Source organism: Camelina sativa, chromosome 1, assembly GCF_030686135.1.
Source record: "Camelina sativa cultivar CO46 ecotype springtype chromosome 1, ASM3068613v1".
In the NCBI taxonomy this organism is placed as follows: Eukaryota; Viridiplantae; Streptophyta; class Magnoliopsida; order Brassicales; family Brassicaceae; genus Camelina; species Camelina sativa.
In genome coordinates this window covers 14081770-14103851 of record NC_141880.1, presented here as the reverse complement: position 1 = coordinate 14103851, position 22082 = coordinate 14081770, and the positions used below count along the sequence as shown (strand labels likewise).

The window sequence follows — 22082 nt, the reverse complement described above, 5'->3', positions numbered from 1 at the left end:
TTAAAATTCATCCTGGATCCGCTATTGATATCAACAATATATGTGAAAGCTTCATCCATCTCAGCTCAATCATGTTGCTACTCGTCTACTTTCCCCAAACAGGTTTCTACAATTAGTTTTGATTTGCTTCTTTTGATCATGTAGATGGATACTTCATAGGAAAACAGTAGCCCTTGTATCTTCAAGTTTCCTAATCATAACTGAAGATCTAATATAATAAAGTAGGCTTACACTCTCTAACTAATCTTTATCTATTGCCATGCGGCACCTCTGAATCTTTTGGTTATTTTTGCTTTTCTCATGTTTAAACTAATTATTAATAGTTTGTAAATGGTTATTGGGCCACAAAAATATTTCGACTTCCCAAAGCAAACAGACGGAATCTCACAGTTCTATCTTCTCCTCTTTCTCGCTTCTCTCTCTTCCCCATCCCTCCTCTCTTATCTGTTCAATTACCGCTAGAAATCCTAATTAATCTCATCTCCGTTTTCATGGTGTTTCGTTAACCAACAACGGAGAACTTAAATCAATATTGCGTTTGTAAAAAGATTACGTTAACGTCGTTAAAAATCGTCACAATGATATGTGGGAAATTAGAAAATTGTGAAAGTTCATGTATTTTTTATCACCTATAAAATAGTTTAAGTATTTATTTGGCAAGAAAAAAAGTTTGTGTTTAATAAATCATGTATTTTTTTGGCATTTTTTCCTTTTTTGTTTCATCTTTCTAATTTAAAAATATGAAAAACACACTCTTATATTTTTTATTATTATCATCTAATTTAAAAATATATAAGTTATTTTCATATATAATTTGTTTGTGACATGTGACATATTGTCATGTAATCTTTTTTTAAATTTATTTTATGGTCTCTTTTTAATAGTTTCTTACCTAATTATTTTATATATTTTATATTATATAATATTTTCTAATTTCAGTTACTCTCTCATTACTGGTACATTTAGTGTTTATTTTCTTAAACATATAATATTTATTTTTAATTAAACCTAAAATATAACATATTTAATCATATACATTAATTTATACTTTAAATATACACTTTAGTATTAAATTGTAACTGAAATTACATAAATTGTAAATTGACTACTTGTTTTCTCCATTCACTTTCAGTTAAGTACCCTAGCAATTATAATTGTAACTCTTCTAATTTAATTTTTGAAATTTGTAACTTCCATCATTTCTTATCCTATAAATAATCATTCTCACATCCTCCTCCATCATATCTCAAATCCTAAATATTTTCTTTGTTTTTTTTGTTTTTCATGTTCCTGCATTGGTTGAAACTCAATGAAGATAATATTGTAAGAGTTTAATAATATATTTTACATTGTTCTCCATTTTATTTATTCTTACTTTTATCTACTTCTTTCTTTACTTTAGATGTTAGATTGTTTCTTAAATATTCTTATATATTTATTTGTTTCTTAAAATATGTAATGTTCTAACTTCTAAGGAAAGAAAAATTTGTAATATAATTATGAAATATCAAATCAATTTTTTCTAACAAAATTGTAATACATTTTTTAAGAATACTCATCATTATATTTAGTTTCTGATTAAACATATAATTACATAAAGATCATTAAACTATATTTATTTAATTCAAATATGTACTTCAAAAGGATTTTTGTATATAAAAAACAATACAATAATCTATTTTCTGTCTAGCTTTTACTACAAAGATGAAACGATTATAACTAAATCTAACAATATAAATTAAAATGAGGGCAATATAAAAAAGAGACTTAAAATTAGAATTAATCTTTGGGAATTGTACTTTAAAGTTTTACTTGCACTTCATATGATTTTATAGAGAATAATTTTGTTTCTCTCATTTAATACTTTAGGTTATGTGTTGGTTTATATGAACAACTTAATTTAATATTTGAATATCATAGTTAATTTTCATTTTATCATTTTTTAACCTCAAATAAATCTTCAGAGAAACTAATGAAAATTATTATCAAAGTTAAATAATAAAAAAACATAAAAAAATCAAGAGATATGTATGTGTGATTATATTTAAATTTGTTATATATTATGAATTTGTATAATTTTTTTTAAATGTATATTTCCTAAAGACATTTAGATTTAGATTTTTTTTTGCTTTTTATGATTATTAAATAAAATTAAATGAATTAACATAATTTATTATATTTATAACAATCCGCGCATACGCGGGATATAACCTAGTATATATATAATTTAGAACTACAATTGATAGTATTCTTGATTTTTTTATGGCTTGTGTCACTTTGAAACTCATGGCCTAACGGTAACCAAAATTTCTTACCTAGCTAAATAAAGAACAATAGTTTCTCGGTTGTGTAGACATGACAACAGACTAGTTAGCGATCACATTTAATTTGTTTCTTTGGATACTACTAATGTTTTAATACAAAAGCACACGGCATTTTATAACCTCAAGGTGCCTTTATTTTTTTGTTTTATCTACTCAACTCTACAGTCACCGTGTAACGAAAAGTTATTGTTATGTAGAAGGTAGACAAGATCCGAGTATTTTGCAATGGTGGTTATTGGTTAATCAGTTATGCATCATGGAGAGTTAATATATGCAAGAATAGTGCTGTTATCATCTTTTCCATTTGAGACAAACCACGTTGGGGTTTCCATAAACTATATGCCAACGCGTTGCAAAGTCGACTGTGCACATTCATTTTATCAGATCTGAGTCATATCTTTATTGCATAATAGGCAATGACGTGTGTAGGGGAACATTGCACAGACATTGATGTTCAATATAATAATACAGAAAGAGATTCCTCATTTTTCTCTTTCATGATGGTGTATATAAGTAATTACAGGAGAGGCAATGAGAAGGCAGAACAAACATCTTAGCTCTCAACATCTTCTCTTTAATCAACAACAAAGAACTTAAGATCAGGAAAAAATGGCACCATCCTTCCGTGTTCGTTCTAACAGTTTCCCTTCTAGACTTCACCCACAAGCTGCTCATGTCGATGAGCAGTTGTCTCGTTTGAGATCGTCTGAGGAAGCCTCAACATCTTCTAGCTCTTCTATCTGTAAAAGACTTGACAACATTCAAGAGCTACACGAGTCTCTTGACAAGCTTATCCGCCTACCAGTTACCCAACAGGCTTTAGCTCAAGAGCAGAATAAGAAAGCTGTCGTGAAACTTCTTGACGGATCTCTCAGGATCTTGGATTTGTGTAACATTTCCAAGAATGCTTTGTCGCAGATGAAAGAAGGTCTCATGGAGATCCAATCCATGCTACGAAGAAAGCGTGGGGATCTATCAGGAGAGGTCAAGAAATATTTAGTCTCAAGAAGATCCATAAAGAAGTCATTCCAAAAGGTCCTCAAGAGTTTAAAAATCAAACAAGACCAACAAGAGTGCAATGACAAATCTCTTGCTATGTTTGGAGAAGCAGAAGCTGTTACAATGGCTCTTTTTGATTCTCTATTATGCTACATGTCTGGATCAAAGACTTGTGACAAATGGTCACTCGTCTCAAAGCTAATGAACAAGAACAAGGTTTCAAGTGAGACGCAAGTAAATGAATTCACAAGAGTTGATTCCGAATTCCAGTTCGAGAAGACAATGAAGATGGATGATGTTCAGATCCTAGAATCATGCATTCAAGATTTTGAAGATGGACTTGAATCTCTGTCCAAGTCGATGATCAAATACAGAGTCTCAATTCTTAACATCTTAGGCCACTAATGCCTATTAATTTTGTACATATATAACCAAAAAGTTAAATACATCAATATTTTCATATGATTTTTGTTCTTAATTTGATTATATTCTCATTAAAGAACAAGTTCATTCTTAAATTAAGAAAACAAAAAGTCACCTAATCAAGACTTCTACCATTTACTATTGAATCCTCCCAAAAATTTACAGTTTAACTTTAAACCAACCAAAATTACAGCGCCAAAATTCCTCACTATAATACTACGTACAAGCATCTCTCAAATTCACACGTTTACAGCAATTATAGCTCTGTTCATGTCTAAATGGTGGGAGACAATGGAAATGATTCAGCATAAAAATAAGTAAACCGTGTGATTTCACATGCCAAAACCAATGAATTAGGATCTTGTCTATATTATATTCTTGAAAACAGACTTGCACAAAAATGAGACATTGTTTTAAAGCCACTCGTGCTTAATTTTAGTATCGATGGAAGGCTGACATGTGAAGATGAATGGTGGGAGACACAATACATGTTTAGTGTATACATTAAAGTAAGTCCACGTTGGCACTATAAACATTGCATATAAAAAGTTAAACCTCATGCACACAGATTTTAAAGAAAACATTATTTCAGTATTTTGTTAGTTAGATAGTTAAAGATCCTTGTGATCTTCGATATATTTGGATATAGGATATCTCTAGAATATTCCTCTAGCACAGATATGATTTTGGATTCGATCTCATCTGTACATTGTATCCTATATATACTTTTCCATGGTGAATAACATTCTCCACGGAGTTTCTCTTATAACATGGTATCAGAGCATTATAAGTGAACGGAGTTTAACTTATAACGTAGTTGTCTATCACCGAGGATGGGAGGAGATTGATTGTGTGAACGGCGGTGTAGAGAGCTTCGACCCAGTATGACAGTGGTAGAGAGGCTTGATGAAGGAAGGTGCGAACGAGATTATTGATCGTACGTAGTGTCCGTTCTGCCCTACCATTTTGTTGAGATGTGTGCGGGCAGGAGAAGCGTATGGTGGTGCCGACGGCAGATAGATGCGACAAGAACTCCCTATTGTTGTACTCACCGCCGTTATCGCATTGAAGTGTCTTGATGGTGCGGTTGAAGTGTGTCTTTACGAAAGCGGAGAAGGCTAGGTATTTGCCAAACACGTCACTTTTTTGCTGCAGTGGATAAACCCATATGAAATTTGTGTAATGATCCAAGAATCAAAGATAATACTTAAAACCGCTAATACTCAAAACCGGAGATGTCCAAAAATCAGAATGAATTAAATCAAATGATTGAGAGACAGATTTGTTTGATGAATAAAATGGAAAACGAACGTGTTTTCCAAGCTGACACGCTTGACACAAAGTTGTCAAGTCGGTCTTAGTGCTTGGGAGATTATTAGAGGAAAGAACACGTTGAAGAATTGTACTACTAGGGTGTTTGAGGCGGTGATGCCACGTTGAGCAACTAGGAGGAACCGAAACAAATGCTTGTGGGGGGGATAAATTTGTGTGCGGAGTGACGGAGTAGAGGGGACCCGTGCTATTGCAGCGGAGGAGCTTGGTCTTGGTCGGAAGATCCTTGACACAAAAACCAAACGGATCAAACTCCACAGACAAATTATTGTCGGTGACAAAACGACGGACAAATATCAAATTTTTGATGATAGAAGGGCAAACAAAAACATTACGAAGTTGAAGGTGTCGAGAGGGTGTTGGTAAGAGGCCATTACCAACGTGAGTGACCTTAGCGGAGGACCCGTTGCCGACAATGACACTAGGTAAATGACTCGAATTAAAAGTGGTACGTAGAATACCTGGTTGAGCGGTGATGTGGTTGGTGGCACCCGTATCTATGACCCAAGGAGTTGCATTCGGATCCTGAATGGTCATCGTTTGGAGAGCGTTGGTTAGCGCATGTGGGAGGTATGTGAGAGGTGTGGGAGAGTGAGGAAGCATTTGCGTGACGTGAGCTTCACCATGTGGACGAGGTTGGTGGTGTGCAGGTTGAACCGGTGGAACAGAGGGGTAAGCCATGTGTGGTGTCGAGCCGTAGAGCGGGGGTGGTGGTGCGTAATATGGAGACTGGTACGGTGGTTGACCATATCCCCATGGTGGGTTTTGATATTGCCAGTGATTATTGTAGCGGCCACGTCCTCTGTTCTGGCGACTACCGCGACCACGACCTCTGTGTCTGCGACCTTGGTGACCGGAGTGATGTCCTCGCGAAGATTGTTGGTCCGTCGTGGTATAGAGGATATTTGGGGTAGACGTATCGGATGGTGGGCTAGGAGCAGGTTGCACATGTTTGGAGAGACGAGTTTCTTCAAGTTGGATCATTGATCGAGCAACGGTGAACGATGGGTAAGGAGATTTGTGTTTGATTACGTTGATGATGGAGTCGAACTTGTCGTTGAGACCGTCCAACATGTACATGACAAGTTGGCGGTCAGTAACCGGAGATTCGACGTTTGCCAGGAGATCGGAGAGTGTCTTGAGGCGTTTGCAGTAGTCGGCGACGGTGGAGTCACCGATGGTGAGAGTTCGAAGTTCGGTGTCATACTCCATCGCTCTTGCTTCTTTGTTATCACGGAAAAGTTCTTCGATGGTGATCCAAAGTTCACGGGCGGTGGACTTTGTCTTAAGAACGATGTCTAAGATTGATTCAGAGATCGTGTCGTAGATCCACATTTTGACGAGGCCATCATGTTCTTTCCACTGCTGTTGGGTCGCCGGAGTGGCAGTGGATGTGCCGTCGAGATGGCTGAGAGCACAAAAGCTGAGACAATGAGTCTCAAATAGCTCTCTCCACACGTCATTGTTAAGTTTGGCTATGTCGAGGGTGATGGGGATGTACGCTTTCGATCTCATATGTACATTGTATCCTATATATACTTTGCCATCGTGAATTTGCCATCGTGAATAACATTCTCCACGGAGTTTCACTTATAATATATTTAACAACTTTCTCAAGGATATTATACAAACTAATATGACGTGTGAGAAACCTCACGGAGACTTGAAGTTTCATCTCTCTTAATTATGGTTTCTTGAACTACTTCAAATGTTTCCCACCATACAAACATGAACAGAGTTATTATTGCAAAGAACGTGTGAAATTCGAAAAACTTCACCAATAATAATGAGTCCATACAGCGTCATTTAGGTGGATTGAAGTTGTTGACGTAATTTTTTTGTTACCATGTTTAACCTGTGAACTTTAGAGGTTCAAGATATAATAAGAGAATTTTCTGTTTTATTGTTTATAGGATGAACCTGTTTGTTGATGTTAAAAGAGTCAAAGATAAATAAAAAAAATATGTTTGGAATTGAGACTTGAATTCGTTCTATTAACTTTTCTTACATGTACAAAATCTTTAGGCTTTAATGGCCAAAGCTGTTGAGAATTGACACTCTGTATTTAATTAAAGACTTAGATAATGATTCAAGTCCATCTTCAAAATCTTGAATGCATGACTCTAGGATCTGAACATCCTCCATTTTCAAAGTCTTCTCGGATTGGAATTCGGAGTCAACCTTTGTGAATTCATTTGCTTGCGCTTCAGATGTAATTTTCTTCTTGTTCATTAGCTTTGAGACGGCTGACCATTTGCTGCAAGTCTTTGATCCAAACATATAGCTAAATAGAGAATCAAAAAGAGCAATTGTAATAGCTTCTGCTTCTCCGAAGACAGCCAAAGATTTGTTGTTGTTGTCTTCGGCTTGTGAAACCTTGAGAGACTTTTGTAGTTTTTGGAAAGTCTTCTTGAAGGACTTTCTTGAAGCTAAGTATTTCTTGACTTCTCCTGATAGATCTCCGCGCTTTCTTCTTAGAATCGATTGGATCTCCATAAGACTTTCTTTCATGTGTGACAAAGCATCCTTGGAAATATTGCACACATCCAAAATCCTGAGAGATCCATCAAGAAGCTTCTCAACGGTTTTCTCGTTCTGCTCTTGACCTAGAGCGTGTTGTGTAACGGGTAGGCGGATAAGCTTGTCAAGAGACTCGTGTAGTTCTTGAAGGTTGTCAAGTCTTTGACAGATAGACGAGCTTGTAGATGTTGAGACTTCTTCACAAGATCTTAATCGGGCCAACTGCTCATCGACATGAGTGGCTTGTGGGTGAGGTATCGAGGGGTGACTGTTAGAGCGAACGTGGTAGGAGACAGCCATTTTAATTGATCTTAGGCTATATGTTATTGATCAAGAAGAATATGTTGAGAGAGCCTTACGATTTTTGGTCTGCCTTCTCCATGCTTCTCTGGTCAATACATATATACACCATCATTGAAAAAGAGGAGAGACGAATCTCGTGGTGGTTAAACAATTGGCATCTCATCAGATATGGAAAATAAAAATAATGGATCAAGATCTCCACCATATCAGTTCTTTGTCTCTCTCCAACCATCCCTCACAGCTCAATTCTTCATTTACTTATTGCACTGAGTTGAGTTCCATTGCACGAGGGACTATTTACAAACAGATAGAGCTGGCTTGTCTAAAATCGAAACTCACCCTTATCTCTGTCCTCTGAACTTATAATAATGTTTGTTACTTTTTAAAATGTAAACAGAACCACAAAGAATTAGTCAAGAGTCACGGCAAAATTATATATAGAACATGAAGAACGTTACATTACATGAAAACATCAATAAACCAAATTCGTTTCGATTTAGTTCTTTATAGACTTGCTCAAGAAAAATAGTTTTTGTCATGTTCTGTGGTCTAATGTAATGTAAGAAGAAAAATAAATGTAATCTTTCATAAAAAACGTAATTTTACATTATGTTACACGCTTGGATTATGTTAATTATATTAAAATCTTCATATGTTAAATCAACTGTGATAATAATGGTGATTTGGTGGAGTGAGCAGCAAGATCTCTATCCCTAAATAATGGCATGTGAAACAAATCGTGTGGAGGTTTTCTTCAAGAAATTAAAAAATATCATTATCTGTGCGTAGTACGATAATGCAAGATTTATTATCTTACAAAATGTCTAACCACACGAGCACTGTCCAATAGCTTCTGTCAATTCCAGCTTGGCTTTGCATCAGAATTTTTTTGTGAATATTTATAAGTTTCTCCGTGTGCTATATAACCTGTTTCCAGTATAGCACACGCTTGCATTGCATCATATGATTATACTAATCAAAGGAAAGACAACTGTGATATATAGATGCAGTAGGGGCATGTGACTACACATCCACCTAATAATTTTTTTGTAGATCTTTTTAAAATTTCGAATAAACGTGTAAAGATTCAAATATGCCACATGATATGTCAAGCAAGCACATGTTTATTTTTTCAAGCCGTTAAAAAAATGTTTTCACCGTTGGAAAACTCTTATGAGTTTTTTTGGTAGTAAGATTGAGATGATTTGGTTGTTTCATAAGGGAGAGAGATAAAGAGATGTAACAAAAGAACTAGTTAATTGTATTTGTTGTTTTTTGAGAACATTTTTACATTAACTTTCTATACAAAAATACTTTAGGCACTGATTAGTGGCCTAAGATGTTAAGGAATGAGACTCTATATTTAATCAAAGAATTTGAAAGTGATTCAAGTCCATCTTCAAGATCTTGAATGCATGACTCTAGGTTCTGAACATCTTCCATCTTCAAGGTCTTTTCGGATTGACATTCGGAATCAACCTTTGTGAATTCGTTTTCTTGCGTTTCACATGTAGCTTTCTTCTTGTTCATTAGCTTTGAGACGACTGACCATTTGCTACAAGTCTTTGATCCAGAAATGTAGCTGAAGAGTGAATCAAACAAAGAAACTGTAATAGTTTCTGCTTCTCCAAAGACGGCCAAAATTTCTTCGGCGTGTGTAATCTTCAAAGACTTTTGTACTTTCTGGAATGACTTCTTAAGAGATTTTCTTGTGGTTAAGTATTTCTTGATCTCTCCCGATAGATCTCCGCGCTTTCTTCGTAGAATGGATTGAATTTCCATGAGACCTTCTTTCATCTGTGACAAAGCTTCCTTGGAAATGTTGCACACATCCAAGATCCTAAGGGATCCATCAAGAAGCTGCTCGACGGATTTCTTGTTCTGCTCTTGACCTAGAGACTGTTGGGTAGCGGGTAGGCGAATAAGCTTGTCAAGAGACTCATGTAAATCCTGAAGGTTGTCAAGTCTTTTGCAGATATAATAGCTGGAAGATGTTGAGGTTTCCTCAGAAGATCTCAAACGGGCCAACTGCTCATCAACATGAGCAGCTTGTGGGTGAGGTCTTGAGGGGAAACTGTTAGAGCGAACATGGAAAGAGACAGCCATTTTTGTTTATGTTTAGATTTTTGTTGTTGAGAGAGTTTAAGATGTTTGTTTTGCCTTCTCATTGCCTCATCAGCCTTACATATATATACACCACAAGGGGAGAGAAAGAAGAGGAATCTTTTCGTGCGTAAAATATTCATATCATTAATAAGATGTTTGTGCAATACACCTTTTACTAGGTGACAAGAGGCATCTCATATAATATAAAAGTTATAGATCAAGATCTCCGTCATTGTAGCTCTATGTCTCTCTCTAACCATCCTCACAGCTCAACACTTCATTACAATTAAGACATGTCTCCTATTCCATTTTTGCACGAGTGACAATTAAGACATGTCTCTTATGTGTCTGTACAATGAGCTGTAAGAAGGATGTGGTTGGAGATGATTACAAAAGCTCTCAACAGTTAAATGTAATATAACCTCTATATACTAAACTCAGATCTTGTCTACTTTTCCTCTCAGCAACCACAATACATGTGAGTACGGAGACATAAGATTACAACCCGACCACAAGAACGATACATGAGATCTTTAATATATGTGACAAACTTTGACACATCCATTTCTTGCCACACTTGTGATTTCTTGTTCTTGAATTTTGAAGATTGAATATTATCTAATCCAGGACAAGAGGGTTGCAAACATCTTTCCTGTTTCTCTTCTAGCTAGTTTCATGCATGATTGTTATACATTTAACCTATTGTTAAAAGAGTTAAGCATTGAAGTCTACGTGCAATCTCCATAACCAAACATTGGATCTTTATTCCTTACACAAAGAAGAAAGGAAACTACATGAACGAAGACTTTGTTTTTTCTATCTATATACCCAAATGCTATCTCAAAATTAGTCACTGATGCAAAAGATGAAAATGAAGATTCACATAAAAAAAAAAAGAAAAGGTTTCAGCTTGTTTTAATTCTAAACTCAGAATTTACACAAGACTTCTCTCAATCAGAAACAAAAAAAAAGTGTCACGTCTATTATTTGATTATTTCACATTTTATCCTAAAGGAAATATGCAAAATCAAGATTCTTTCTCACTGGTGCCTTTTCTTTGCTTCAAGAATAGCTGCTTCTTTCAAAGTATTTGTAGAGTCAATGTTCATGTTGAGTTTGGCTAAGGCCACAGACTGCAAGTAGAAGGCGGTTGGCCAATCAGGGTACACACTTTGTGCAGCCATCCCATCAAGGAGGGCTTTATCTGGCTCATTGCAGAATATATAGCATAGACTACGCCTCGCATAAACACTTGGGTACACCATTGACCTAGCCTCAATGAACTGTGGACAGAAAACAGAAACAGATTTAGATATAGAGATTCTACTAATATGCATGCTGAAAGTGAAAGGGAAGAGAATGTTATAATAACTACCTGAGAATAACAGTCGATGGCGGTTTTAAAGTCTTGCTCTACAAAGGCTTGATCACCTTGTTTACGTACATCTTGAAGTTCTTTCACCTCTTGTATCCATTCTTCGAAAGATAACTTAGCTCATAAACAAATACAAGAATAGTTAGCATCTCTTTGATGCCAAATAAATTGAAAAGTCATGTTGATGAGTTACCTCGATGAAATCCTTGTCATCGTCATATGCTGTCGACACCATGATTTTATGAATAGATGCAAGGTCCATTCTCGAACAAGCCTCTCCTAGTGGCGAAGTACGATTTGATGATGATACCTCCTCTTGCTGCGTTGTCGTTTCAATCACTTCATGAGATGGAGCCTACAAGCAGGACGATCAAGTTTAACATGAATATAAGATTTTTTTTTTAAACAAAGAATGAAATTATGAATATGATAAAGTCATTACTTCTGCTCTAGCTAGCAAGGTTTCAAGCTCTTCAACAATCTCTCTTGTGTTGGGACTCTCTTGATCCTCGTGCTGCAAACATTGAATGGCGAGATTGAGAACTGCGGTAGCTTCATCCATGGAGAACCTCCCCTTCAGGTATGGATCCATCAACTGAACAAGAGTCTTTCGATGTATCATCTCAGGAGCCTAGAAGCAAGATAATAACAACTAATTAATCGGCTTATATGTGGCTTCTTTTGCAAGAAATGGACAATGGTAGATAACTTTATGAGTACAGTCACAAAGTCAAGATGAATGGTTGATTCACACAACTAAGAAAGCAAAAGATTACTTACATGGCTTGGAGGAATTTGCTTTCCACTTAACAGATTCACAAGGATAGTACCAAATTTGTATGTCATATTATGAGGGTTCACACTTCCTGAATTGAGAATATAACATCACATTTTAATAATAATAATATATATAAAAAAAAAAAAAAAAAAAAAGAGAAATGCGTATTTTGATTATTACCTGTTGTTGTTCTTTGATCATCATTGATCTCCTTCACCAAGCCGAAACAAGAAAGACATGCATTACCATCCTTCGATTACACCATTAAACAATTATAAAAAATAAAATAAAAACATTTTATCATACTTAAACTACACGAGAAGGCATATACATGAGAATGTTTGTCTTATGTATACCTCATCAAATAGAACCTTGTAAGCACTTAGATTATTGTACGAAGCAAAGCCTGCCGTATTGCAATAACACAATGCCTCAGCTACACCATAGGCTACTCTCAACCTCGTAGGCCAATCCATGGTTTGATGCTTCCCTATGAACCAAAACAACAACAACAAAAAATGTTAGCAAGTTCAATCTGATTCAATCGGTTCCTACAAGCAATATACATTGATATATACCATCAATATATTCCATCACAGCATGTCGTATAGACCAACATTGTAACCTCACTATATATTCCCAGATACACAAAACCTAAAATATGAAATAAATTGAATAAGATATGAAGAGAATGAATCATACGCTGAAATAAACGCTTAGCAAGAGTATCATTTGGCATGAAATCTGCTACAAGAAGCCTTTTATCTCCATCACAACAATATCCAATCAAATTGACGATTCTCTTATGTCTTAACCTCCCAACTCTTTGTGCCTCTTCCTGACAACGTTTCGAGAAACATTATAACCAAACCCATCAAAATTAAAAGAGAACAATAACCGTCACATAAAAACATTTTCAGACAAAGAAAGGGTACGGTACGTACCACAAATAGGTTAGGGTCAGGCCAAACCATGCTATTAAATATCTTGATAGCGATGACGCTACCATTTTGCAAACGCCCCTTGAAGACGATATCGAAGCCATGCTCCGTAACAATGTTTTCAGGACTAAAATATCTGGTGGCCATCTTGAGATCGTAGAAAGAGAATTTTGTTAATGGTGGATCTTCTCTTCTGCCGTTTCTGGGTTCGGAAGATGCATCGGTCGTCTGGTCTTGAATAGGATCTACAGTTGAAGGCAATGAGTAACAACAACCCATGATTATTCAGCGCACAAGGGGAGAGATTCACAACTATTCCTTATTGTTTTATCTGATTCCTTGTTTGGTCTTTGGAGTCCTTTGACTAATGAAGCTTAAGTGTCTCTTTGTTGCCAAAGACAAAGAGTCTGATTTTATAGCAATATGACCATTATTCTCGTGCCAAAAATAGAAGAGACCTTTCTTTTTTGTCACTTCAAGGGTTTTTTTTTTTTTATTCTTTTAATTCGTTTTTTACTAGATAAATATTCGTGTTATACGCGCGCTTTTTAGTTTCAATTTGTTAATTTTTTACTCTCAAGTTTTTATTTCAAAACTTTTAAATTAAATTTGATAATTATTTATATTTTTTATACTTTGAATATATTTTGATTATAATTTTTTTTATTTGCATTGACTTGGAGATGTCCTTGCAAACTTTTAATTTCAATTCTACACATTTAGATATATCTCAAAAAGACAACATATTTACAATAACATTTAGATATATCTCAAAAAGGACATTGATTCATATTGACTACACTTTTAAAAGACTTGCAAACTTTTAATAAATTTCAATTCTACACATTTGGATATATCTCGAAAAGGCAACATATTTACAAGTATTTTAAAAGTGTAGTCAATATGAATCAATGTTGTGGCTATTAGAAAATTTAAGAAATAAGCTAGCATTATAAATGTAAAGAATGAAAAAAAAATTGTTTTTCCTTAAATATACTATAAGGTAAAATTATTAATGCAAAAAATATTGAACTTTTAGAGTCAGAGTTTAATTTTGCAGTTCAGGGATATGTTGTATGGAAACTCTTTTTAAGGTCAGTTTCCCATTTCCGAAACGTTTTAAAAAGGTAAACTCGTGGAAACATGGAAACAAACCATAGAAACACGATTCCTAGAAATCTCTGTTTGAAAACACGATAGAAACTCCATTTTCGTTTTGGAAACAAAACATAAACTTTTTTTTAGTTTAGAAACTTTATAAATAAATAATTTGAAAATAGATATATATATATCTAATATTATTAAATTTTTTAGTTCAACTATTTAATATTTATGTTTTAAATTTGTGTTGTTTCAAATATTCTTTTTAATATAATTTTTATGTTTGGTGTTTTATTATGTCTATACAAAATAATTAAGAATCATATTATCGTCGTTTTAAAAAATTTAACCACAATATATTCAGACAAAAAAAATCTAGGGTTTTTAGAATGATTATGAAATAAATCAATAAATGAAGTGATCGATTAATAAAGAGGACACGCATTTTCTTGCATGACAGAGGGTAAATTTTAGAAATGTAAATTTCCTCCAAATAAATGGTGAAATAGTTATATGTTTTATTTACTCAGATAACTTTTTCTGCATTTTGACCAAATTAATAGGTTTTTTCTATTATGTCACTTGTAGTTTAACCCTAATTGTTTCAATGTCAACTTTCACAGTCGTCGTGCCCGATCGAAGCTCAAAATTAGTGGTGTTTAGTGATCTTTCTCATCAACTCTGCCATCTATACCCTCATTAAGTTAATGCTTTCTCCTCTTTCATCTTGTACTATACACTAAGTGTTCTCTTAAGTTCATATCATACAAAAAAATGGTTCTTTAATTTCGCTTTACTATCTTTAAAAACTGTATGACTCAGTGTCATAGCTTGTAATCGTCATTCTGTATTTTAGTTGAAAGGCCTTTATAAAAAAAGACCATGCAAGTAATTTTGTGTTAGGTTATCAAGTAGAAGTTACAAGCCTATTGGAGTTTATATCTCTGGTTTAGTTTCAGTAAATTTTATTGTACCATTCGGTTATTAATTATGTTGGTTTAGAAACTTGTATTTAAGCTTTGTCGTGTACACATTTTTAATTCAATGAAGTTTGTCTACATGGCTAGTTGAAGAAGATGATTACACCTTGACTAGTCTGAAGTCTCTCTAATATCCAGTTTATGAAAGTGCCAAAGTCTTTCCACACGGAGGAAAACGAGACTGTCGATTTGACAAAAAAATTGACTTGTCAAGGAAAAAAAAGAGAGTCAAAAACTAATTAATAACGGTTACCAATAGGAAAAAGAACAAGAAAACTAATTACAATATTTCCTAATTATTGTAGTCAATGTTTGATTATCTCAAAAGTGCTAATATATTTCCAAAATTTATTAATTTTCTTAGTATTTTTAAGTTTTCCTAAATTACTAAGAAGAATAAGAAAATGAGGGAGTCAAACTAATTAATATGTTTCCTAGATTTTAATGATTCAATATCCCCTTGCAATAACTTTTTTTTTGTATATATATAACCAAATATTTTGCTGGCATAAACACTACACTCTCTACATGTATCTACTTAAAAAGTTCTTGTGATTTTTCAATCGAATCATATTTTTTTCCTTTGAATCATACTTTTCTCACATTATACTTTTGAACCTACAAGGCTACAACAGTATTACAAATTACAATGGTCCATTGCTTCAGCTACACAATATGAATTTGGTACTCGCAACTGCATATTGCCCATCCCATATTGTATAGCTGAAGCCCTGGTTTTTGTAATATGTAATGGGGGCAAATAAAATAAAATAAAAATGCTTTGCATTTGTAATTTGTGTAGTAGTCAATACATCTTTGTTTTGCATCTGTTATACTCACAAATGTTTTTAATTTTTTCAGTCAACGATAGGGTCTCGCAGCTCTCATTCAAGGTGTAATCGTAGCAAACGTAGCAACCTGATTCGATGAGGAAGCTTAACCAACAAGGAGAAAGCAAGCTCCTAATAATCCTGCTATTGTCCTCAAGCAGAAGATGCCAACAGAGACATCATTCTCCTACGTCAAGACTCACGAAAAAGATGAGGTAAAATGCAACCAAATAGTAGCCACGCTCTGTAAACGTTGGTTGGTGTTGTTCGACTCTTTTGAGCTTCTGATGCCTCGACCTCTCATTTCTGGTCCTCCTTCGCATAGGTTTACAGAGCATGGCTAATATTTGGTTGCATTTTACCTCATTTTTTTCGTGAGTCTTGACTTAGGAGAATGATGTCTCTGTTGGCATCTTCTGCTTGAGGACAGTAGCAGGATTATTAGGAGCTTGCTTTCTCCTTGTTGGTTAAGCTTCCTCATCGAATCAGGTTGTCTTTTGCTCCTTTGTGTAGCTGTCGTGGTGTTTGATAAGTAGAGGAATTAGTTATCGGTGATAGCTTGCTTTTCTCTCCTTTTGAGAACTTCGTAGGTATACCAATTTATTTGGTTTGGTTCAAGGCATGTTTATGTTGTGGCTTCCTATTGCTATTGCCTTTGTTTGAAGATTGCATAGCTTTGCGTACTCGCCTCTTCTTGTGTCTTGTTTGTGTTATAGAGAAGTTAGTAGGGCTATCGGCTTCTGGTGTAGTATTGAATGGTATTATTTTGCTCTGCTGACTTCGAGGATGAACTTGGTTAGAGGGAGCTTGCACCTTTTGCTTTATTTGGTGTGTGAGGTTCTGTTCTGAGAAAGCTCATGGATAGAAACAAAGAATCAGTCTCACATAACGCAGGGAGAGTTTGTGATCGATGATTTGGAGTTTTACCGACGGCTTAGTCTCGGGCCTCCTGCGGAAGGTTTCTATAGCTAGTTATTAGTCGTATTGAGGTGTCTTACAATCTGCATCAGCCCTTCTTCTTTTGCAACTCATTCGGGAAGGACAACATAAATGTCATCCCTTCATCTTGTTCCCAAAGCTTCTTGGCTTGGTTGAGTAGATGGACCGAAAACTTGGTTTAATTACCATATTATGATTTCATGTTTTTAACCTTTTTTGCCATGAAACCATATGTATAGGTTTCAAATTCTTAGGATTGTAACCTAAACTTTTTTCATTTTCAATGAAATATTTACAATTTAGCAAAAACATAGCAAACGTATCAAACCATGGAATGGGCATGTTATAGTTAAAGGCTTGGAGCTTTGAATTCCTGAACCTTTCATGCCTGCTAATGTACTGCCTCTTTGTGGTATATATGATAATCGCAGACTAGTTAATCACAGTTCCCAAATTAATAAAACCAAACATAAATAAATCCGTTCTAAGGTTTTTGTTCATAGACTAAATAAATGTTGTGGAACATAGTAACGTTTTACAAAATAAATAAAGCTATATAAAATTGGGTAGTTCACATCATCACTTGTGCCAAAGTATTTTACATTTTTTCTGAACCATGGAATCAATCAACCAACCATCCCCTTCCTAGATAGGGCACGGCACGCACCCACCCACATACGTTACCCGAGCACTGTCTCATTTCTCTATTTCATGTCTACCGCAGAACAGTTCTTGGCCGTGTCTGAGGAAGATGATGCATTAACTTCCCGGTGCCTTAGATACCAGCCATATATGAATTGGGTGAACCAATTTGGATCTGGTTCTCTAGACTATTGACTGCAGAGCTGAGTCATGGCAGATCATGCATCATGGCTGTCTGTAGCACGTCAATCAACTCCCAAGTCTGTGATCATCTTTTGGGCATGCAATATTTTTCCTCCGTGGTTTTCCATTAGTCTTCATCTGTTTCCCGAGAGCCGCATTCTTCTTCAGCACGATGCAAGAGATCCTCATAAGCTTTCACAGATTCCTCTGTCAATATCTCCATAGCTTCAAATATACGTTGAAGACTACCCTGTAAACTCTCGTTACTAGTGTCGCTTTGGTAGACAATGTTATCCTCGCCCTGACCAACCAGAACCATTTTCCTTTCCAGTTCTTGAATCTCTCTCTGTATTCTTTGTTCCTCTCGGTCCATATTCCTTGGATCACCCGGCCCTGTCATCCTCTCCCGGGTTTCTGACCTATCTTTTTCCCAAAGATGAAGCACACTCGTTGTGAAACGGCGTATGGCCTCGATAACTTCCTTCTCTGATATTCTATCTAGAGCTTGTTCCCACTGGTTACAGATCACAAAAATCAATGGAGCCCCAATACGACCAGGAGAAAATGGAACGAACCCATCAGAAGTTTCCTCAGGTTCATAGAAAAGACACTTCATAAGCCAACTATTCAGCTCTCTTACAAAACCCTTTTGCGCACTAACCCAGCTCGGGAATCCTACTATCCAATTTATAAGTTCATGCCCAAGCATCCTTGTAGCTTCAAGATGATCATCACCTAGTTTTTTGCTCACTCTAATGGGGCCTAAACCTCTGGCTTCCTTAATAGCCTCACACTGACTTCTATGGCACTCAAGCATGGATTTCCACATTCTACTAAGCCTGAAAGAGGGAGTTGGCATCTACTGAGAAACCAATAAAAAAAAAATGATCATTGTAAAATATGATTGCATTTAAACTTCATTCAGCGTACCCTTGGATCAATTCATTCAGTTGAAGCCATAGCTCTTCGTCTCTTATCTTGTTAATTGTCACGGAGATTTTATCAACAACTTGAATAGCAATCCTAATCTTTGAGGACAAACTTCTCACTAATTTTCGTGTTGAATCTACTTTTAGATCCTCGGCACCTCTTTCATCCAAACGCTTCAGCTTCCTTAACTTTTTCTCATGGGTTACACGCAGTTTTTCCTCGGCCTACATGCACAAATATGTAGTTCAAACTTCAAACCATGACTAAAGAGAGCTAACTAAAAGAGATCACATCTGACTATCCTAAGAGAGACAATTTCTGTTTGAACATACCTTGACTTCCTCATAAAGCTTCTTCTCCCAGAGATGGAGCTTGTGCAATGTCGAAGAAAGTTTCCGAGACCTTAAAGCAAGCTCTGCCTCAATATCTGCGTAAGAAGGAGCAGCCACTGAAGAAGAGGCTTCAGCTTTAGTTTTCTTGGAGGTTGATGATTGAGCTGGGGAAGCCATAGACGGTGATGGGGTAGCCTCGTGCAGCTTCTTCGAGGAAACTGCTCCAATAAAGGCACAAAGTCCATTTTTCAGGAAGCAAAGAATGGTTTAAAGTTCAAACACAAGAAAGCTGCAAATTTAACTTTCATTTCACTGACAATAGTGCAAGTTGGCAACAGAATCATATAATGGCATAAAACCACACATATTCACTTGATTTCTACAAATAAGAAAACTCTCCGCAACAGAATCATTAAAAAGAGATGAAGCAAATGATAATGAAATCTACCATGTTTGTGACCATAAGGATGCTTGCCCACTTCAAGCATCACTGCAACCTCACTTCCTGACTCTGCAGCTCTCAAGAACTGAGCTTCTATCTCTTTAGCAACTTCAGGCACCCCACGCCGGACCCTACTGCCACGTGCAGCAGCCGCAGCGTTACTCCTCCGCGCCACGTCCTTACCACCACCACCATCCTCAACAACTTTCTTCTCCACAACATGAACCTCATGCTCCATTTCTTCTTTCTCAACTGACACACTTGGCCTAGTCTGATACAAAGAAGCCTGACCTCCTCCGCTAGTGCTGGCACCACCAGAATCACGTAACGGCTCTTCCACAGAAGCCGCAGCCACAAGTTTCTGTTTCCCATGTACTTCCTTCACAACCTCATCGTCTTCCTCCAAATCCGGTATATCCAATTCCTCTCTAAGCTCTCTCGAATCACGACTAGGACTGTACGGAGTGTAATAACTATCAAAAGGGTTTAAGAAATCCCAAACCTTTTCCCTCGGCGGAGACGGTGGCGGCGGAGGCAACTTCGACAAAGTCTCGGGTCCGTAATTCGCATATGGATTATAGCTAGAGGTTGATGATTCGCCGAAGTAAACTCTCTGAGGACTCGAAGGTCTCTGCTCATAAACCACAGAAGGAGCCATCGAACTGTTCTTCATATAGTTCATATGCAAATACGACTTCTGATTCGAGTCCTCGTCGTCTAGATGATGATGCAGAGGAGACGAATGCAACGAATCAGTATCGTCATCGTCAGAATCCGAATCGAATTCGAGATGGCCCGACCCGGAATCATCCATCTTGGGTTTAGCTTTCTTGGGTGAATCCGAATCATCGTCGTCACGGTGGTGGTGATTGATGAATTGGTGAAGAGAGTGAGAGATTCCGATAAGAGATTGTGTGTAGGAGACGTGAGCTTCAGCTAAAGCGTAACGTTGATGAATCGCTGCTTCTAAGAAACCACAACGGTCACGACAAAGCGCTACTGCTGGGAGATCGTCGAGCTTTGAAGTTGTACAACCCATTTGAAAAAATCTGATTCCTTTGAGATTCGAAAGAATCAAAATGATTTTGTTTTCGTACAGAGATTATGTTAATAAAGTTAAGGTTTTTAAGTGGAAAAAAGGATGAGACTTTGGAAGTTTGGTGAGGTGGAATTAGAAAAGTATATTGGGGTAAAGAGAAAAGAGGAATCTTTGCCAGCAACAACACTGATGAAATTTTTTAAGTTTCAATCGTACTGTGTAATTAAATTACTATTTTTTTTCCGTTTCAGAAGGGGATTAGTTTTAATAATTTGGATTAAGGAGGGGACTAATAAATTAGATTATTCATGCAGGAAAAAAAAAAAAAAAAACCTTTGAATTTTATGTGGCAAATACAATATCGAATTAGCCAATTAGTCTTTTGATTACTGTGTAACGCCGTATTAGACCAATTCATTGAAGTTGATTCCTATTTTGATTTGGTCGTTGGACAATTATAAAACAAAAAAGTATCAGTTATGAATATGAGGTTGTAACGTAAACATGTATGAGTTTTCTAACGAGTTATGTCACCATCATTTTAAAAAGTTTGAAAATAACAGTAAAACCTCTATAAATTAATAATGTTGATATTTTATTGATTTATAGTAATATTAATTTATCTATAAATTAATAATTATTATTTTAAAATATAAATTAATAATTATTAATTTATAGGTATATTTTTAATTGTTTAATTTTTTAAAATTATAAATTGAGACCATCTTTGCAAAATAAGATTACGAAATTACAAATATTATATAAAAAATTTAAAAATAAATTACAAATTAAAGAATATTGTAAATTTATGGTATTGGAATTGAATTTGAAATAATTAAAAAAATATTATTGAAATTAAATTACAAATATTACCGACAAATTCACTTATACACATGACATAAATATTCATATTTATGAATAAAAATATCAATTATCGTATTTTAATAGTCTATCAAACTATCAAAATGTAAATGATGCATATGTAGAAATTGAAAACTTTAAAATGTTTTAGTTGTTTTATGAAATGTTTTAGAATATTTTATATCAGTATAGTTTGAAGATACAATATAACTATTGTTTTATAGATATGAGGTTTAAGAGAAACATATTTTACTAATATCAATATATATATATATGTAAATTTACATGATTATTAATTTATGATATTATTGGGACCATATTTTACATGGGGATTTCAAAAAAATTATTATCTTATTATCTTATCGAATTTTGTTATTTTTTACACTATCCCGACTTGGGACTATCAAAATTTATTAATTTATAGTGTTTATTAATTTATAGAGTATTAATTTATAGAGATTTTACTGTATCTCAATGATATTGATTGTGTGTAGTAGAATCAAATTAATTTAACTTATTTTTCTTTTACGGTTAAATATCTCAATCCTAATGTTCGTGATGATTTTTTTTTATTAGTAGATTTTTCATACATTTTTACTATAATATTTTAAAGAAGTACTTACAAAAATAATATATGATCTCATTAAAAAGAAAATAATATATACGCAAAATGTCGTATTTCAGCTTCACATTTATGTCCGT

At 35.1% G+C, this 22082-nt stretch overlaps 6 protein-coding genes across 6 annotated transcripts; 1 reads left to right on the top strand and 5 right to left on the bottom strand.

Annotated features, from left to right (window-relative positions):
• Positions 1-2865: 2865 nt before the first annotated feature.
• On the top strand, positions 2866-3788 carry LOC104791454 (uncharacterized). The gene has a single exon (XM_010517354.3). The coding sequence runs from the start codon at positions 2934-2936 to the stop codon at positions 3726-3728; it is 795 nt and encodes a 264-aa protein (XP_010515656.1). The 5' UTR covers positions 2866-2933; the 3' UTR covers positions 3729-3788.
• A 1152-nt stretch (positions 3789-4940) lies between these two features.
• LOC104708363 (uncharacterized) lies at positions 4941-6393 on the bottom strand. Its single transcript, XM_087509040.1, has 2 exons — positions 5540-6393; positions 4941-5303 (listed from the first exon to the last, which is right to left on the bottom strand). The coding sequence occupies exons 1-2, from the start codon at positions 6288-6290 to the stop codon at positions 5266-5268; spliced, it is 789 nt and encodes a 262-aa protein (XP_087365166.1). The 5' UTR covers positions 6291-6393; the 3' UTR covers positions 4941-5265.
• A 639-nt stretch (positions 6394-7032) lies between these two features.
• LOC104791445 (uncharacterized) lies at positions 7033-8251 on the bottom strand. The gene has a single exon (XM_010517343.2). The coding sequence runs from the start codon at positions 7896-7898 to the stop codon at positions 7107-7109; it is 792 nt and encodes a 263-aa protein (XP_010515645.2). The 5' UTR covers positions 7899-8251; the 3' UTR covers positions 7033-7106.
• An 888-nt stretch (positions 8252-9139) lies between these two features.
• On the bottom strand, positions 9140-10059 carry LOC104791437 (uncharacterized). Its single transcript, XM_010517330.2, has one exon. The coding sequence runs from the start codon at positions 10005-10007 to the stop codon at positions 9228-9230; it is 780 nt and encodes a 259-aa protein (XP_010515632.1). The 5' UTR covers positions 10008-10059; the 3' UTR covers positions 9140-9227.
• An 848-nt stretch (positions 10060-10907) lies between these two features.
• Positions 10908-13526, bottom strand: LOC104708353 (putative inactive receptor-like kinase BSK12). Its single transcript, XM_087509039.1, has 9 exons — positions 13105-13526; positions 12863-12998; positions 12517-12650; positions 12341-12410; positions 12163-12248; positions 11825-12013; positions 11576-11737; positions 11383-11496; positions 10908-11290 (listed from the first exon to the last, which is right to left on the bottom strand). Exons 1-9 carry the CDS (start codon positions 13378-13380, stop codon positions 11048-11050), a joined length of 1410 nt encoding a protein of 469 aa, XP_087365165.1. The 5' UTR covers positions 13381-13526; the 3' UTR covers positions 10908-11047.
• Positions 13527-17421: 3895 nt separating this feature from the next.
• On the bottom strand, positions 17422-20744 carry LOC104791429 (uncharacterized). Its single transcript, XM_010517320.3, has 4 exons — positions 19487-20744; positions 19039-19256; positions 18707-18930; positions 17422-18615 (listed from the first exon to the last, which is right to left on the bottom strand). Exons 1-4 carry the CDS (start codon positions 20517-20519, stop codon positions 17904-17906), a joined length of 2187 nt encoding a protein of 728 aa, XP_010515622.1. The 5' UTR covers positions 20520-20744; the 3' UTR covers positions 17422-17903.
• Positions 20745-22082: the final 1338 nt, after the last annotated feature.

Excerpts from the sequence above, each read along its gene's own strand:
- LOC104791437 (XM_010517330.2), bottom strand. The coding sequence starts at position 10,007 with ATGGCTGTCTCTTTCCATGTTCGCTCTAACAGTTTCCCCTCAAGACCT.
- LOC104708353 (XM_087509039.1), bottom strand. The coding sequence starts at position 13,380 with ATGGGTTGTTGTTACTCATTGCCTTCAACTGTAGATCCTATTCAAGAC. Across the intron at positions 12,014-12,162 it reads AGCAAATTCCTCCAAGCCAT|GCTCCTGAGATGATACATCG; the intron begins GTAAGTAATCTT and ends TCTTGCTTCTAG. Across the intron at positions 11,291-11,382 it reads CCATCGACTGTTATTCTCAG|TTCATTGAGGCTAGGTCAAT; the intron begins GTAGTTATTATA and ends TTCTGTCCACAG.
- LOC104708363 (XM_087509040.1), bottom strand. The coding sequence starts at position 6,290 with ATGGAGTATGACACCGAACTTCGAACTCTCACCATCGGTGACTCCACC. Across the intron at positions 5,304-5,539 it reads CCACATCACCGCTCAACCAG|GATCTTCCGACCAAGACCAA; the intron begins GTATTCTACGTA and ends TTTTGTGTCAAG.
- LOC104791445 (XM_010517343.2), bottom strand. The coding sequence starts at position 7,898 with ATGGCTGTCTCCTACCACGTTCGCTCTAACAGTCACCCCTCGATACCT.
- LOC104791454 (XM_010517354.3), top strand. The coding sequence starts at position 2,934 with ATGGCACCATCCTTCCGTGTTCGTTCTAACAGTTTCCCTTCTAGACTT.
- LOC104791429 (XM_010517320.3), bottom strand. The coding sequence starts at position 20,519 with ATGGGTTGTACAACTTCAAAGCTCGACGATCTCCCAGCAGTAGCGCTT. Across the intron at positions 19,257-19,486 it reads TCCTTATGGTCACAAACATG|TTTCCTCGAAGAAGCTGCAC; the intron begins GTAGATTTCATT and ends TTATTGGAGCAG. Across the intron at positions 18,931-19,038 it reads AGCTTTATGAGGAAGTCAAG|GCCGAGGAAAAACTGCGTGT; the intron begins GTATGTTCAAAC and ends TTGTGCATGTAG.